This window comes from Chionomys nivalis, chromosome 14 (assembly GCF_950005125.1).
Source record: "Chionomys nivalis chromosome 14, mChiNiv1.1, whole genome shotgun sequence".
Classification (NCBI taxonomy): domain Eukaryota; kingdom Metazoa; phylum Chordata; class Mammalia; order Rodentia; family Cricetidae; genus Chionomys; species Chionomys nivalis.
Genome location: NC_080099.1, coordinates 1,104,151 through 1,121,009, shown reverse-complemented (window position 1 = coordinate 1,121,009; position 16,859 = coordinate 1,104,151). Strand labels below are relative to the sequence as shown.

The following is a 16,859-nucleotide window of genomic DNA, read 5'->3' as shown; positions in this document are numbered from 1 at the left end:
TAAAATAAACACATAGAAACTGTATTAATTAAATCACTGCTTTTAATTAATTAGCTCTTACTTCTTATTGGCTAATACTTATATCTTAATTTAACCCATCTCCATTAATCTGTGCATCACCATGGGGTCATGGCCAACCAGCAAAGTTTCAGCATGTCTGTCTCTGTCAGCAACCCCATGGCTTCCACTGACTCTGCCTCCTTTCTCCCAAGATTCAGGGTAGTTTTTCCTGGCTAGCTCTGTTCCTCTATAGCTCTGCCATAGGCCCAAAGCAGTTCTTTATTTATCAATGGTGATCATAGCATACATAGGGGAATCCCACATTAATCTGTGGGTTGACCTTGGCACAAGTCTGGCAGGAGGAGTGGATCTGTCTAGAGACTGACCTACCAGGCCAGATTCCCTGATACAGTAGCAGGAACATGCAGGTGTCTATAAAACACCTGAAACAGATTTGTATCTTGATGTCATAGCAAAAGGCTATGGCTTTGGGTATAAAAGGTATGAACATTTTTAGAAGACAAGGAAATTTACTGAAAAAAGAAGTTGAACAAGTGAAGGAGGAGGAGAGAATTCAACATGTCTGCAGGGTTCCGTACGTTCTCTATTGCTAACCTATTCTGTATTTGGTTGTTTTTTTACTCTTTTGGCTCTTTTGGGAGGCCTGCCAGCCAGCTCCTAAATAAATCACACATGGAGGCTTATTCTTAATTATAAATGTTCGGCCTTGGCTTGCCTTGTTTCTTGTTAGCTTCCTCTATCTTTGACCTGAGGGATTTTATCTTTCTCTTATCCTATATGCCTTTTCTTTTCTTATTCTTTATCTAGCTGTATAACAGGGTGACTGGCTCATGAAGTCCTCTCCCTTCCTCTTGTTTCTTCTTCCTCTCCTCCTAGACTTTTCCTTCTAATATTCTCTGTGCTTGCCAGCCCCACCTATCCCTTCTTTTGCCTCGGCATTGGCTGTTAAGCTCTGTTTTAAGACAGGCAAAGTAATCCAGCTTGACATACAGATAAAAGTAACAGACCTTGAAATAATATCCTACAACATTATTCTTAAAAGCTAGGGACAGTAAAATCCACAGAAATTTAAGGACTCTTGAAAACTTTGTAGTTATGAGTTTATCCAAAAATTGAGTTTATCAACGTTAAAACTCTGAACCTCTGAATTACATCTAAAACCTGTTTATCCTATACTATGAAGCTTGTGAATGAGCAAGCCTTTCTGTGTCTTTACCAGGAAACTTAACTAATGAATTAATGAGCTACCAAGTGGTTGTAGTCTTCGGGGTCAGGGGAGAGCTGTTAAACTGGTAAGGCTATCGGTACCCTAGTCATCAAACCCCATCAGACCTGAGAAGGGTAAATTTTACCTGAGGGAGCAGAAGTGAGCAGTTTTGCAGCTCCCTAGGGCAGCTCTCCCAGGTCTCTCTGTGGCCGTCAGGCACTATCAGTCTTCAGCTGTCAAGCCCAGGAGACAGATTTTTCTGTGGAGCAGGAATTTGGGGAGAGTGGCCTAACCTTTCTTGGATTTTTTTTTTTTTTTTTATTGTTCTCAGTCTGGACAGGGTCTTGACAATAGTTTAAAGTACAAAGCAGTTTTTTTGCTGTGTGGCTGGCTTTGCTACATTTAAAGCAAACTTCTGGGTGGAAGTTCTTCTGCGGCCATGTATCTTCTTGGAGCAGAGACAGGATGCTGCCTGTAGCTGGCATCTCTCTATCATGAGAACCTTTTTAATTAAAATGCCACATTCTCAGATCTCTGAAGTGTTTGAGGATCAGGGGAACAAAATCTGTTAGCTGTACCTAAATTAGATAAATGTTAGGCTTAACTAAAGCTAAATCTGAACATATCAAAGAAGTTGATCCTTTATGAGGTAATTAATGGTTAACTTGTATGTCTTTAGTAGTTTAGCAAATTAGCTACAGCTTGCCAATGTTAGTAAAAGTAAGAAGGCTAGACATATATTTTTAAATTGGTCTTTGTTAACCTGAATAGACTTTAGTAAGGGAAACCCTTTGTCAGATTGTTTATGCATGGTAAAATAGGAATATCTCAGTCTCTAGTGTTCAGCTGTGATCCTCAAACATAGAGCATAATCATAATCTGTGGAAGGCAAAACCAAGTTTTAACATTATTGCAAAATCTGATTGTCAACAAGACATCCCTGTACATGGATATATAGAGGTGTAGCTTTGATACTTTAGTAAACCATCATTTTAAACCTTAGATTTCATAAACCTTGTTTTTAGGACAGGACAGGAATTATACAGAAATCTGTCCTAATCAAAGATAACGTGGAAACCTAATGTCTATTCGTGGACCCATTTCCACGTGCTCACCTTTATCTAAGATGGCAACGAAGTCATATGTCCTCTATCTAAGACGGCTATGAGGTCATATGACCTCTTTCTTTTCCATCCTTACCCAATATGGCAAATGCCCATGTGGAGTTTTCTAGAATGGTTTAAATTTGGAGTTACTAGTTTTTAACTTTTGTTACAGATTTTTAACCATTCATAATTTTCTTAGCTGTTTTTCATTAAAATAAGGTGGACCAGCATAAATAAACTTCTTCTGTCATCACATCAAGATTCAGCAAAGCCCATAGGCAAATTCTGAGTCTGGGCAGCTATGTGTCATAATCAGCTGAGCTATAACCAAGACATATAGAACATGCAATCCCAGACATCCAAGACTTGTTAAAACAAGCATGTAGTGACCACATGATTCATACGTATTTATCCATACATACAAACTAGACAGGATTTTTTTAACAGACAGAAAAACAAGTTGCAGGACTGCGGGTGGAAACAGAGACCACACACTGGGTCTGTAGTCTGTCTATAAGGTGACAGAAAGCCAGGAAGTAGCAGAACCTGCAGGCTACAAGAGCCAGAGCAGGCAGGAGCAAACGAGGGTGGATCTGTTAGGGTGGATGGGCAGGGAGAATCACTATGGTAGTGAGAGAGCAAAAGTCAAAGTGACCTTGCCAGGGTGTGCCAGTAAGAGAAAGCAGCAGGAACAGTAGAGTTCAGGGGAACTGGGGGAACAATTGAGCGAAGGCACAAAAAGTAGGCAAACAGACAAGCAGGGAACAGCGGCTATGGTCAGAGATGCAGACAGAGAACTGGGGAGGAGATGCTAGTCAAACCTCCTAATCCTCGCTGAGGGATTTGGATAAATTTCCGCAGGAGACTGCAGGGTGTCTGGGGACTCAAATTGAACTTGCAAGTACCCATTCACAAGCCTTTGCTGGGTGCCAGAGGGAAACTGCCTCCAGTTCTGTAACCCCACGACTGGGAGCGGTATGTGGGATTGCCTGTGTGCAGGATGCCTCTCTCACAGGAGAACCCCAGGGGGCCGGAGATGCCTGGCACTGCTGTGGCTTGGCAAGCAATCTGGAGGTCAGAAGAGGTTTTGGACCTCCTATAGGCACGTGTTTTCAGAAAAGACTCAGCTCTACCCAGGTTCAGCACCAAATTTAGCCACCTGGCTTGGTACCTTTTCTCAGTAAGACATTCTCATCTTATTTTCTTTATATCTGGCTTTCCTCTTCCTTTAGTCTGATTGCCCATCCTATACTAATTGCCTGGCTACAGCCAATCAGCATTTTATTAACCTAATTCGAGTGCCAAAATCTTTATAGTATACAAGAGCGTTATCCCACAGCAGGTACCCGCATAACATTTCTGCTTACATTACAGACACACATCAATAAAAATAAACTCTGATAAAGCCTAATTGTTTGACTCATATGGTTAATATTTGATATTTGGTTCTTTGTTTTAGTATCTAAGCTATATTGAAGGTTTGAGCTAATTATATGAATTCAAGTGTTTGTTTTTTGACAGTTCATGTGATTGACATAATCTCTTACAGAGATGCTTTTCCACCTTTGATATTAAACTTTTGTTTTCATTTTTAGTACTTTCTTAAAATCTACTTTTCTATTTTACTTAATCCTTTCTTTTAAAAAACTTGGTCTTTTTATTTGTGATATAAAATAATCTCTTGGAGAATAATATACAAAGAAGAACAAAAATTTACTTAGATTTCATATTAATTTGTGTTTTTTTCTCTTTTTCTTTACTGTCAAATTGAGAGTATTATAAAAATTATACTTTTATGATTCCATTTTCTCTCTAATACACATTTCTATGTAATTAGGCACTTCATAAACTTTAATGGATACTAGTATTTTATCATAAAAATGTTCCATAATTTATAATGGCATTCTTTTCAAAATTAAATTTAGGAATTTTTTTTAATGTTGTAAGGAGTAGCATTATGCCAAGTATATATCTACATGTATTTACTCATATTTTGGGTTAAGTCTGTATTGCATTACTGGATCAAAATGAGCATCTAAAACATGTTTCACTATAGGTATATTAAAAAATCTTGCAGTTCTGCAAGTTTTATCGTTTTTACTGGAGAATAGATAAAAATAGTACATGGAAAATATAATTGTGATCCAATTATATGTGGGAAAATTAAAAAGAAGTACTTTTGAGAAGTGAAAAAGTTGAAAGTACCTTGAGCCAGTATTTCTTCTATTCATGGCTAAACACTGCTTCTCAAATGATGAAGTGTGATAGCTTAATTAGACCATTTAAAATTAAATTTTTTTAGGAATTAAAAACCCATTTTTTATAAAAGCTTTTTTTTAAAGTAACTTTTGTTATAGTGCTAACGTGTTCAAACAAAATATGCAGCTGAATGCATTTCAGCCTATTGACCACCTTCTTGAATAGACAATGTTACCAGCTCACCAGACTGGAAATTACCACATCTAAAAGGACTGTGGACCTCCTCCAGGAAGGACTTCTCTCTGCTACCAGTTTGTTGCTTTGAAGGTCATGCCACAGAGCTGTGAAATCTTGCTCAGCTTCTGTCTTTGGGCTTTATCACTCACTGTTGCTCATTATTGAAGCAACTTGTTCATTATTATTACAAAATAAAATATTGCATGCATATTAAATGGGTTTTCATAGGCACAGATATGGTTTACAAATCTTATTGACTATATATGTTTTATCTATTTTTAAACACTTGTTATTTATTGTATGTGTCTGTGGGTACATGTGCCACAGTAAGTGACAGTGCTACTTGTGGAAATTGGCTCCCCTCTACAGTGTAGTCCTATACACTCAAGCATAGTGGCAGGTGCCTTTAAATACTGAGCCATCTCAATGGCCCTGATTTGATACACACACACACACACACTCATTAATATATATATATATTTTTTTTTAAAAACAAACTATCTTTTTTCATTATACACACCAGTATAAGTTCCCACTCCCTCCCCTCCTATTCCCTCCACATACCCTCCCACCCCATCCCCATCCAATCCTCAGAGAGGACATTGCTTTGGAGAAGGTCCAAGGCCCTCCCTACTATATCTAGGATGTACAAGGTATTGTCCAAAGAGAATGGGTTCCCAAAAATCCTGTACATGCAGTAGGGATAAATCCTGGTGCCACTGCCAGTGGCCCCCCCAGTCTGCCCCAGCCATGCAACTGTCATCCACATTCAGAGGGACTATGCTTGTTTCTTCCCAGTCCAGCTGGAGTTGGTAAGCTCCCATTAGTTCAGGTAAACAGTTTCAGTGGGTGAACCCATCATGGTCTTGACCACTTTGCTCATATTCTCATTCTTCCCACTCTTCAAATGAACTTTGGGGGCTCAGCCCTGACTATATATATATATATATTTTTTTTTTGGTTTTTCGAGACAGGGTTTCTCTGTGGCTTTGGAGCCTGTCCTGGAACTAGCTCTTGTAGACCAGGCTGGTTTCCCCTGACTATATTTTTAAATGTAAGGTTATATCTCTGAATTTAACTGTTAGTGGTAAAATGTCGCACGTCATTCATGTACAGCTATTTTATAGTGTAGTTATTTAAGAAAACACCCTGGCCTACTTTAAGGAAAGTGTGTCAGTTAATGCATTAACGATAACCCTAGAGGACACCAGTATCCTTCAATATCCCATTTGGAAATGAAAAATGAAAAGAACATCCTCTTGGATTAGTGTAGTCAAGACTGAATCTAAATTTGAATTCTTCATTTGTCTTCCTGTATGCTTTGCCTGTCTGTGGTTTGTAGTTACTGGTCTATCTACAATCTGTTCATTGTGTGTGTCAGTGTCTGTGTCAGATGCTTGTGTGTGTATGCTTGTACATGTGTGTATCTGTGTCTGTTGTTTGTCATGCCTGTCCTAACAAAGGGCTTTGCTCTGTATTTATTGAATACTACAGGAAACATAGCATGGGAAAGGATTAAGAATTCTTTACAGAATTCCTTTTTTTGTTTTGTTTTTCGAGACAGGGCTTCTCTGTAGCTTTGGAGCCTCTCCTGGAACTAGCTGTTGTAGACCAGGTTAGCCTCAAACTCACAGAGATCCACCTGCCTCTGCCTCTCGAGTTCTGGGATTAAAGGCATGTGTCACCAGCGCCCCAGCCAGAAATCTTAAGTTACTGACCTTGAGTAACACCTATTACTACAAATAGTTGTTATCAAGCTATATCCACAGATTGCTTTTAATACTTATAGTGAATATTTGTTTTGAGATTGCTTCTAAGCGATTGGCTGCTTTCAGCAAATGATTATCACAACACACACATACACATACATAATTCTGGGTTAGAATCATATAAGAGTGTGAATTTAAGACTAAAACTGCATGAGGCTTAGCTTGTACAGCGGATTGCATGGGAAGTGCAAGGCCTAGTGAGGTGGTTCCTTGTTCAGGACAGACTAAACTCAAACAGGCTAAGCACAGAGTAGGATTGCAGGTTATGTACACAGTAGGACTGCAGGTTAAGTTCACAGTCATAACTGATCTCAGGGTACATTTTTAACTTGATAACAATGTCTAGAATAGTTTAGTTTCCTTGAAGTCAGGGGACATTTTCAAAATGCATAGGAAAAATGATGACAGCTAGAGAACTACCCCTTTGTCTTTTCAGTCCTTAGTTCCTAACCGTTCTTAGTTGTGTTCCTAGAAGTTTGGAGAATATAGGTTCAATTCTGTTTTCTAGTAATACTTAATACTCATACTTCCAGGCCATCTTGGAAAAAATAAAATTTTACATTTAAAACATGCATTTTGATTTGTGAAAAATTAAAATGTAGAATCCTAGTAGAGACCTTGGCCCTCATTAGCTATATAGTTGTGATTCTTAAAGCCATCTACTTGTTTAAACTCCTCAGATTAATGTTTCTAGACGAGACCTATCAGTTATCTGAACTGCATGTATGTGCATGTACAGTGTGTATAATATGCCATGACCTTTTTTGTTGAACATAGATATTTTTCATTGTTTTTCTGAAGATAAATCAGTGTCTATAATTTTTGATAGTACATTTGTGTTTTTAACTTACAGCTTCACTAGGTCAGTTTTAGACACTGCAGGAAATTGTAATGAATGTATTTATAGGTTATTTACTTATATTTCTTTAATTAACTACTTTAAAAATCCTCTTCCATTACTCATCCTGTCTCCATTGTATATAAATGTGAAGTTTTGCTGCCCTCTGCCTGTGAGGAGTCACCAACAACTGGAGGAGAATTTGAGCCCTGAAAATTGTCATGTTCACAGAGGTTTTCTTTTGAAATTGATATGTAAATAACTTTGAAGAGTATTCATATGTGGTTAAAATGTTGGTTATCTTGTGAAAAATATTTTAGTTGTGAGTGTGTGTGTGTGTGTGTGTATGTGTGTGTAGTGGGGGGGCTTGTCTGGAAATACTAGCCCTGAATCAGGAGATGCATAATCCATGTGTATTCTAGGAATATTCTTGTATTCTTCTCAGCCTGCAAGCAGAAGTAAAAGCAGAGAATTTCATACATCTTGTCCTTTGGCCATTTAGGGATGTGTGTGCAGTCTCGTGACTGATGCTGCTGATTGAATGATGCAGAGCAGTACACTTTGAAGGAAAATGTACAAACAGATCTCCTTGAGGTCTTGTTATTTCTGCCTTCCATATTCCATTAAATATGATTTATTTGTTTATGTTTCCAGGCAGGACATGCACAATATCATATCATATGGTTTATATCATCAGTATCTTAGAGAGCTCTGGTGTTCCATTTTGAAACCTTCACTTGGATAGTGGTATCTCTTAACTCCTCACCTGAGACATAATTCTTTGCTTCTTACGTGTTTTCTTCTTATAGACTTTGTTATTTCAATAAGTAGTATCTTCATTTTTCATTTGTTAATTCTTAGGCAAAAGTTCCAGCCCTTAAGTAACATTTCTCCAATATGAAGTACCTGAGTCCTGTTTGATATATATTATTGCAGTAAACTTTTCATTGGTTTCTCTGTCTTTGCCTTTGTATTTTACCCTGTATTCTTTGCAAACTAGTCTCAATACTTGCTTGCATCCTGTCATGGGCTTCCATCTGTGAGCAATTCCTTAAGAAAAATCAAAGCCTTAGTTGATCTGGTGCATCTTTCCCTTTCTCCACCTCTCAGTACTATCTATAATGGCCCGATTGGAGCCTTGCTATTCCCTTTGCTGTGACTGCTTTCCCCCAGATACCTGTGTTTTCTGACTGTCTGGGTCCTTTATTTTGCATCTGGGAAGAGGGAGCCTTAGTTGAAGAATTGCCCCTATCAGATTGACCAAATTGAGGGGCATATTCTTGACTGATGATTGTTGTGGGAGAGCCTGACCTGAAGTTTGGGCAAGTGGTTCTAGGGTCATAGAAAACTAAGCAAGCCATGGAAAGAAAGCCAGTAAACTGTATTTCTCTGTGGGTTCTGCTTCAGTTCCTGCCTTCATGTTCTTTGCTTGAGTTCCTGCCTGGGTTTTCTTTGGGGATGGCTTGTAACTGGTAAGCCAAATAAACCCTTTCCTCTCTAAATTGGATTTGGTCATGATGTTTATCACAGCAGTAGAAAGCACAGTAGGGCACTCTGATGTCACCTTACAGAGAGGTTATTCTGCTTCAAAGTATTAGCACTTTCCTTATCCATTCCATATCACTGTTCTCTATCTTTCCCATCCTGGTTTAAAAATTTTTATTAGTATTCCTAGCTACATCTGAAATCATATGAATTCATTGTTTACTCTCTGCCTTCTTCAGAGGGATGTCAGCTTCAAAAGGATAGAGATTTTGTTTTGCTTTTGCTGTGTTTTTAGGATCTGGTACAATGCCTACCATACAGAGGAACAAAGGGGAGGCTCAGTTAATATATGTTGAGTGAATTGTAGGTGAGCAGTATGTGGTTTTCCTCTCTTTTTCAATAGTAGAGTTGCTCACGACTTTCTAACAGCTGCTTTCTGACTCATCTAAGCTTTTCAGTGGTTTTAACCTAAAATTTGGTTCCATCTTTTGATCTTCATTTTCTGTTTGTCAACTCTTCAGGGCATTGTTGCTTAACTGTTGAAACATTTATCTAAATTGTTATATTGGGGTAAAAACCTGATGAAGAAATCAGCAGAGGCACCACCAGCTGTCCCCCTCTCTCCATGCTTCTCAGATGAAAAAGGCCTGTGAATCATCCCAAGTTCCTCTGTACTGTACTCTTTACTGTGCCTCTCTGTTGTATCATATCCTGGGTCCGCCAAAATCTCTATGGCTAATTCTGGTCAGCTAGTCTTTAACTTTGTCCCTGATTCATTCATACTGAGACTGCAATTTTATTAACAGTCTCAGTTTTTCACAGTAATATCAAATATCGTACAACAAATTGATCCAGCTCTTAATATTTGACTTTGAGGAAGATGATGATTATTGTTAAAGTAGGACATCCATAAAATAAATCATGGTTAAACCCAGTAATAAAGACAGTATTTCAGCCATACTACTGAGCCTGTTGAACGATTTTTCTTTAACTTTTACTTAACTACATTTCACTTCTTTAGCTAATACTAAGAATCTTACCACAAAACTAGAATCATTAAAAATCAGTTCTAGTTTTAAATCCTTTGATTTTTTTGGTTATAAAATATATCTTAATATAAAGAAGTACAATAGGCTTGTCTTCTGTAAGATTTCTGGCACTGTTTGAAATAGTATGTTGAATTTTCTCTCAAAAGAGCACAAATCAACTTTTGCTCAAATAAATCAGGATGCGCTTGAAGTAGTGTTGTGCTGCTTCATGTGTATAGTGAGCCCTGCATTGCATGCTTACTTATGTCAGAGAAAATGGTTTTGTTCCCAGGAGCATCGTGGCCTTCTTGCTTTGCTTTATAGCTGAGGGGTAAACAAGGGGCAGCCACTAGAGGAAGAGTAATTCTGGGTGTTGTTCCAGGAGGAGGAATCTCCTGTCCTGGGACAAAGAGTCCATATTTGGACCTCAGACATTTTGAGCAGAGAGAAATTGCATTGAAAAAAACATAGAAGTAGATGATATGTTGATATGTTGGTAAATACAATTTTCTCTTGAAAGAACATAAATTTTTGTTAGAGAATGAGGAAGATAGACTGAACTAACTTTGTGTTAATACAGTGTGTTTCTAAAAAAGCACTTTAGAAAATATTTAACTTTTTGTTTTTTCTTTTTTAAATTAAGGCGAGTGAGTTTTTGCCAGAGCCCATGTCAGCAGCATTATTCTTTGTGTCTTTGGACATGCCTATTTCTTTGGAATACCCAGAGATTCATGACGCTGTTGTGTCGTATTTGGAACAGCTGGATTCTGAAAACTACAGTATTTATAAACGAACTGCAGAGTCTGTTTATTCAATTGAATGTACCTGCAATTTCCTATCTGATGTGGGGAAAGAGGTAAAATATTTTGCAAGTATCTCCTACCTCTTTATGGTGAAGTGTTGAGAAAATCTAAACTGTGCTGCTCCAACTGATAGACGTACAACAAATAAATTTCTAGGAGTGTGATGCATTTTTATTGAATGGGTCTGTAGCCTGATTAAAATAAGGATATAATTTGCACAAAAGCAACACAGTGACTGTAATGTACTGAATAGTGTGTAGTCATAGAATTAGCAGTTTTAGAAAGCCATAACTGTCTTATTGTGGGAAGGGAGTGATGACCTATTTAATCCAAATTATGATAGCTATGTTAATGCATACTTATAGACTTGTAGATAAAATTTTGTTTTAATTTTTTATGTCTGTTATTACATGGTTTCATGAAGAAGCTGATATTTTTTTTCTGTTAATTGTAGTCTTGAATTATTATTTGTAAGATAGTGGGTGTCTTGAGGTATACTATCGAAGAAGTAATTATTACCATTTATCTCATTTTAAAATGTTATTGAGCATAACATATTATATTGAAAGACTAGTGGATCCTAGAGATGACACTGCTTCAAGTAGAGATATGTGTAGCATCTGAAAATTCCAAAATAGGTCCTGCCCACAATTCTTACTCCTTTTGGGGTATCTCTGAACCTCTTTGTTTTAATTTTCTTTTATTTATTCATCATGGAGTTTTTCCTTAGTTTTGCCATATTTTCTTTTCACCTTCCAGACCTCATTCTTGTTAGGTAAGGGCATTGGTACCGGAGCTAAATTATACCTCTAGCCCTTTTTGTTTACTTTTCTGTTTGGCCTTGAGTTCATTATGTAGTCCTGGCAGGCCTTACACTTGGCCTACTAAGTTTCTTGGATGAAGGCCCAAGCTATCTACCCTGGCTCATTTTCTGTTTTCTGTCATTTCTTGATGCTTCTAACTTTTTCTTTCTTTCTTTTTTTTGTTGTTGTTGTTTTTGGGTTTTTTTTTTTTTTTTTGGACAGGGTTTTTTGTAGCTTTGGAGCCTGTCCTGGAACCAGCTCTTGTAGACCAGGCTGTCCTCGAACATTTGGCATTCTGCAATCTTTTGGCTGTGCACCTGTAGATGCCTTTTTTGTTTCTAGAACTTGTCAGGGTGGTAGAGAGGGATGATAATAATGTACACCAGTATTTTAGTCACAGAGTCACAAACGAACAGAGGCTACTTAAATAGTGAGTGGTCTCAGGTGGTATTTCACTGTTCTTCCCCTACTCATTGCCTTCTAAGTTGACATTTGTAGATTGATTCTTCAGAAAGTGTACTTAAAGAAGCCTGAACAGGGTCTCTGAATGGTTTAATTTCTTGAAGGTACTTAGTTAACTATGAGAATTTTTGTTGTATATGAATTTCATATATCTTATCCATTTTCTCTTTTATTATAGGAAGAAAAGAATCTCCTAGAATTAATGGAGCTGGCAGACCAAGCCTTGCGTAGCTTTTCCTACCATCAGCACTCACCCCTAATAAAGGAAATCATCTGCATTTGTTCAAAGATGTAATATTTCTTTTGTTAAATGTGACAGTATAGGCCTGTGTGTGTGTGTGTGTATGTGTGTATGTGTGCACATGAGTCTATGTATGAGTGTGGGCATTAACATGAATATGCCAATTTAGGAATAATATGCATGAAAATGTTACGTAAACTTTGGAATTATATAAATGAAAATGACTTTCTATGTTTCGTATTTTAGTTCAAATTGTTTCATAGGTCTCACTATTTAATTGTATTAGCTTATTAAATTGTATAGCTGCATTAACTAGTAACTGCTTTATTCAGGCATTAACTTTGACAGTGTCATGCCCATGATGAAAATGAGTAGGTTTTGGATTTGTATGCACTGTAGCCATCCCTGTCAACTACTCAAACAGCTATCAGTTTAGTAGCTAGAGGTGCTAACTCACATTTACAGGCTAGTGCTCAGGATACAGAAGCAGGGGATTCACTCCGAGTTCAAAGTCAGCGTGCACTCTATAGTGAGACCCAATCTCAAAAAATAAAGTCAAGACAGAAACAATTCCCCAAGTTAAAGATTTCTTTATATACGCTTTATTGAATTACTAATTTTATAATATTTAGTAATTTTATAAAACTTACGGATTTTTAGAAAGCATTGTGCATTGTTTAATTTACTTTGAGGACACTGGAACAGATTCCTATAATAAAATATGATGAATATCAGTTAACTCTGGGTTTTAATTAAGTTTTTATTAATGTGGATAATATGAGTGTACATGTCATGACATATGTGTGGAGGTCGGAGGACAACGTTGGGGATTGATTCTCTTCTTCCACTGTAGGACCTGGTAACTGAACTCAGATCATCAGGTTGCCGTGACAAGCACCTCTGCCACTCGAGCTATTTTACTGGCTCAAGTCCAGAAGTTTTTTTTTTATTGTTGTTTTTGTTTATTTTTTTGTGTTGTTAAAATTTTGTTCTTTTTGTTAAGGTCTGATTGTGTAGCCTTGGCTAGCCTGCAGCTTTCTATGTTGACCGGGGTGACCTGGAACTTAGTGATCTATCTTTGTCGCCTGAGTGTTGGGCTTGAAGGTTTATGTCACCATGCCTGGCTGCAAGTGTGGTTTTAAGGATGTTTCTTATTGTTTCTTTCTCTACTCCTCAAGAGAGTATGTTTTGCCAATCTAGGTAATTAAGGGAAGATCCCACTCAAAACAACTGGAGCAGGAGGAGATCTTTCCCACATGCTTTGTAATCCTTCCCTTAGTGACTTGCTGCCCTCAGACATTTTGACTTCTTTTCTTTTTTATCAGCTGGAAATCTGCACAGGCCAGTCCATTACTACAGGGGGAGAGTCAGAAGGTGTTTCTCCATATGCTGTCTCACCCATGGCCACAGGTGAAGGTGGAGACTTATCAGTGCTGTCTGGAGATTGTGAAGGTGGGCCTTTTCTTTTGCCTGCTTTTAAAACTAATTTGTTAATATGAGACTAAGAATGGATTCTCATACTGCGCCTCTAGAATGAAATTTCCCAAGCTTTTGTGTTAGCCCTAAGAACTGTATTCCATTAGTAGATGGTGGTCATTAGTCTGCTTTGGGAAGGTTGCACTGTTAAATTTCCTTTGGCTTCTTAGTCCCTTTGAACAACTTTATTAAATCTAACAATGCCTGTAAATCTGTTTGGGTGTTGCCATTCTTACTTCCAATACCACAGCTATCCAGACATCTTTCCCCGTCAGCACCATCAGCACAGCTGCTCTTGGTGCTGGTGTGTACTTTCCACCCATGTTTTTAGAATATGTGTTTTTTGTATGTGCATGTCTTTATAAATAAAGTGTATTACTGTTTGTTTTGTGCATCGGAAGTATAGTTTCATACTATACATGTTATTGCCAAGTATTTAGTTTATCTGAAGGATCTGAGATCTACTTAGGTCATTCGTCTTTATTGTTATGAGTTCGGGTTTGTTTCCTTTGACTTAGTGGTGAGTATTTAGGTCGAATCTCCTTTTTACTGAACTGAGGTTTCTAATCCTGAGTGCTGGGATGTCTACCCCATGGTACTCAGATGGCACTATGCCCTTCTGAGATGACTTTTAAAAGCTATAACCTTGGTAGTATCAACTAGGAGATGGTCATCGGAGGCTTATAGAAGGAATTATTATATTTATGATAGAATAAGCTGAAACTCATTCATGAATAAGTTGAAGCTGAAGTGTGTGTCTTGAGGAAGTGACATCTATTTTTAAACTTTAGAGCTAAAGCCTTAACTCTCTAAAGTTTAGAGTATTTTTTGTGGCATTAAGTTAGGGGAGAGGCAGGAAGGGGAGCAGAGCAAAATGCAAATATAATAATGTATGTGCACGTAAATATGTGAGATCACACGTATATATTTTGACCTATGTATTATTAGTAGTTATAAAGACGAGTAATTTCCAGTATGAAAGGAATTGAGTTTGTTTGTGACTCATTGTTGCACGTGCTTCCACCTCTTGTATTTACATTCTATTAATAGTTCTCTCTCACATAGCGTCATATAAAACATTTTCTGTTATAATTGGGAAAGGTTTTGATGTTTCCTACTTCCGTGTGTTTCATAGATTTCTTCCCCAATACTTTTTACTTCTTCTTTTTTTTAAATTTGAATTTTATTTTTCTTTCTCAAGCTTTAGTAAATCACATCACAAATCAGACACATCAGGTTAAGGTTTTAGAGTTCTGTCGTGTCTTTTATATCTGTTGACTTTTAGGGGTTATGGCTTTTTGGTTATTTATGAAAACTTTGCTCATTGGCAAAACGTTACACAGCCCATATAGACTTGAACAGCTATATAGAAAATCTTATTAGCTAGAAGACCTTTCTAATGATGTGAAAACTAAAGTATAAACAGAAGAAAGAGAAATCTTTTCGAAAAATCATTGTCACTAATTTAAAAAAAAATTTGTGTTATTTTACAGGAATGTTTAGGTGTCCATAATGTCACTAAACCTGTGTCTTCACTTTGTAGTGGAATTCATTTTCTGCTTCATCCAAAAGTTCTATATGAAATCTCTGCGTTTGGTATTCAGGAATCCAAAAATGAGGTATGAGGTCTTAAAAATATGTAAAGATTACTAAGTCAAAGATATACTCTAATAAAATTGGACAGCCTCATGAGTAGCTACAAGGAAATGTGTACTTGATATATTAGTTAAATTCTGATATTATTTACATAAAAAGAATGTTCAAGGGAATGAATAAATCAAAATACAGAATGCTCTGGATCCCCTAGAATCAGATCAGCATTTTACTTATGATTTCCTCTTACATATAAGGAACTTCAGAATAGTTGTTATTTCAGACTTATTGATAAGAATGAAAGAGCAGAAACTTAAGGGAGAAAACTCATTAATATCAGAATATAGACGACATACAGAGAGAAGGACATTTGAAGAAAGAGAAATTAGTTTTGTACCTTTTCAGGTTTTACTAAACATTATAGGTCTGTGAGAGGACTTAGTGGGACTGCTCATAGCCTGGCTGTCTGTTGTGTAGGTAAATGCTGCTGCCAAGGCCATTCTGTTGTATCTGCTTCAGGGACGATTGATGATGACAGCGCTGACCTGGAATAAGTTTATCGAGTCTCTCTGTCCTGTCATTCCGGTGCTACAGGTACTCTGTACAGTTTGTTTTTTATGATACCATTTGTCTTTGGCTGGTTGTCAGTGATTTAAAAGAATGCAAATAGCAGAACTGTCACATTGTGAGAAAAATGAAGTGGAGCCTTGATGGTACTGGGGAGAGGTGAGCAGGAAGTGGGCAGCTGTCTTGTTTCTGGCAGAAGGTTAAACAAGGATAGCTAATTTGCCCATGTATACTTTACAGATCTGGGTGGGAGGTCAAAAGTATTGACTGTGGAAAACGGAACTCACAGCCCTTTATAAAGGCTTTGAGGCAAAGCCAGTAATCCTTGTTAAGCAGACATTGCATAATGAGCTTGCCTCATGCGTTCTATTTGTGCATGTATTTAATTAGAGTGATACTTTGATTAATGAGCTCCTAGGCACAAAACTTTCTTAAGCAGCTCTTCTGGGCATTGAACAAATGAGAGTAGTTTAGGTCCCTACCTCCCTTGGATGGAAAGGTAGAGCAAGAACCCACCAACTTATTTGCTGTGGTCCTGCCGCTGGAGCATCAGCATGAAGAAATGAAGTAGTATCCGGCCACCAGATGAGTTTCACACAAGTGGCCGGCCCTGAATAAGTCAAGCCATCTTTATTTATACTTTAAAAACAAGTGTGTTTTTCCATACTAACAAATTGTTTTCCCTACCCTCCAGTGTTAGCGTCCAGCAAAACAAATATGTCAAGTATGTTTTTTTTTTCACAACTTTTACATCAAAACATCTTTAAACCAAAAGCAAGACATCATTTTGCTCTCTTAGCCAAATATTGAGTCAGGTACATCCTGTCTTTATAAAACTAAAAGGTGATTAGTATAGGCACACATTTTCAAGAGCAACAGTCTTATTCAAAACATATTTACAGAAATATGAGTAATTTGACATAAACTGTTTGCATACAGGCAGTTTACTTTAACTGCCCATTGACTTTTATTGTCTCTGATCTGGTCCTGAATCAGAACAGTTCCCAGGATCTGGAATGACAGC

The 16,859-nt window shown here is 37.4% G+C and overlaps 1 protein-coding gene across 1 annotated transcript in view; it reads left to right on the top strand.

Annotated features, from left to right (window-relative positions):
- The window catches only part of Rttn (rotatin), a 139,796-nt gene that overhangs the window by 23,300 nt on the left and 99,637 nt on the right, over nucleotides 1-16,859 (top strand). The window contains exons 12-16 of the mRNA XM_057789236.1: nucleotides 10,534-10,746; nucleotides 12,137-12,249; nucleotides 13,525-13,651; nucleotides 15,169-15,294; nucleotides 15,746-15,862. Coding sequence (XP_057645219.1) covers nucleotides 10,534-10,746; nucleotides 12,137-12,249; nucleotides 13,525-13,651; nucleotides 15,169-15,294; nucleotides 15,746-15,862 — 696 coding nt within the window. The remainder of the gene's footprint in view (nucleotides 1-10,533; nucleotides 10,747-12,136; nucleotides 12,250-13,524; nucleotides 13,652-15,168; nucleotides 15,295-15,745; nucleotides 15,863-16,859) is intronic.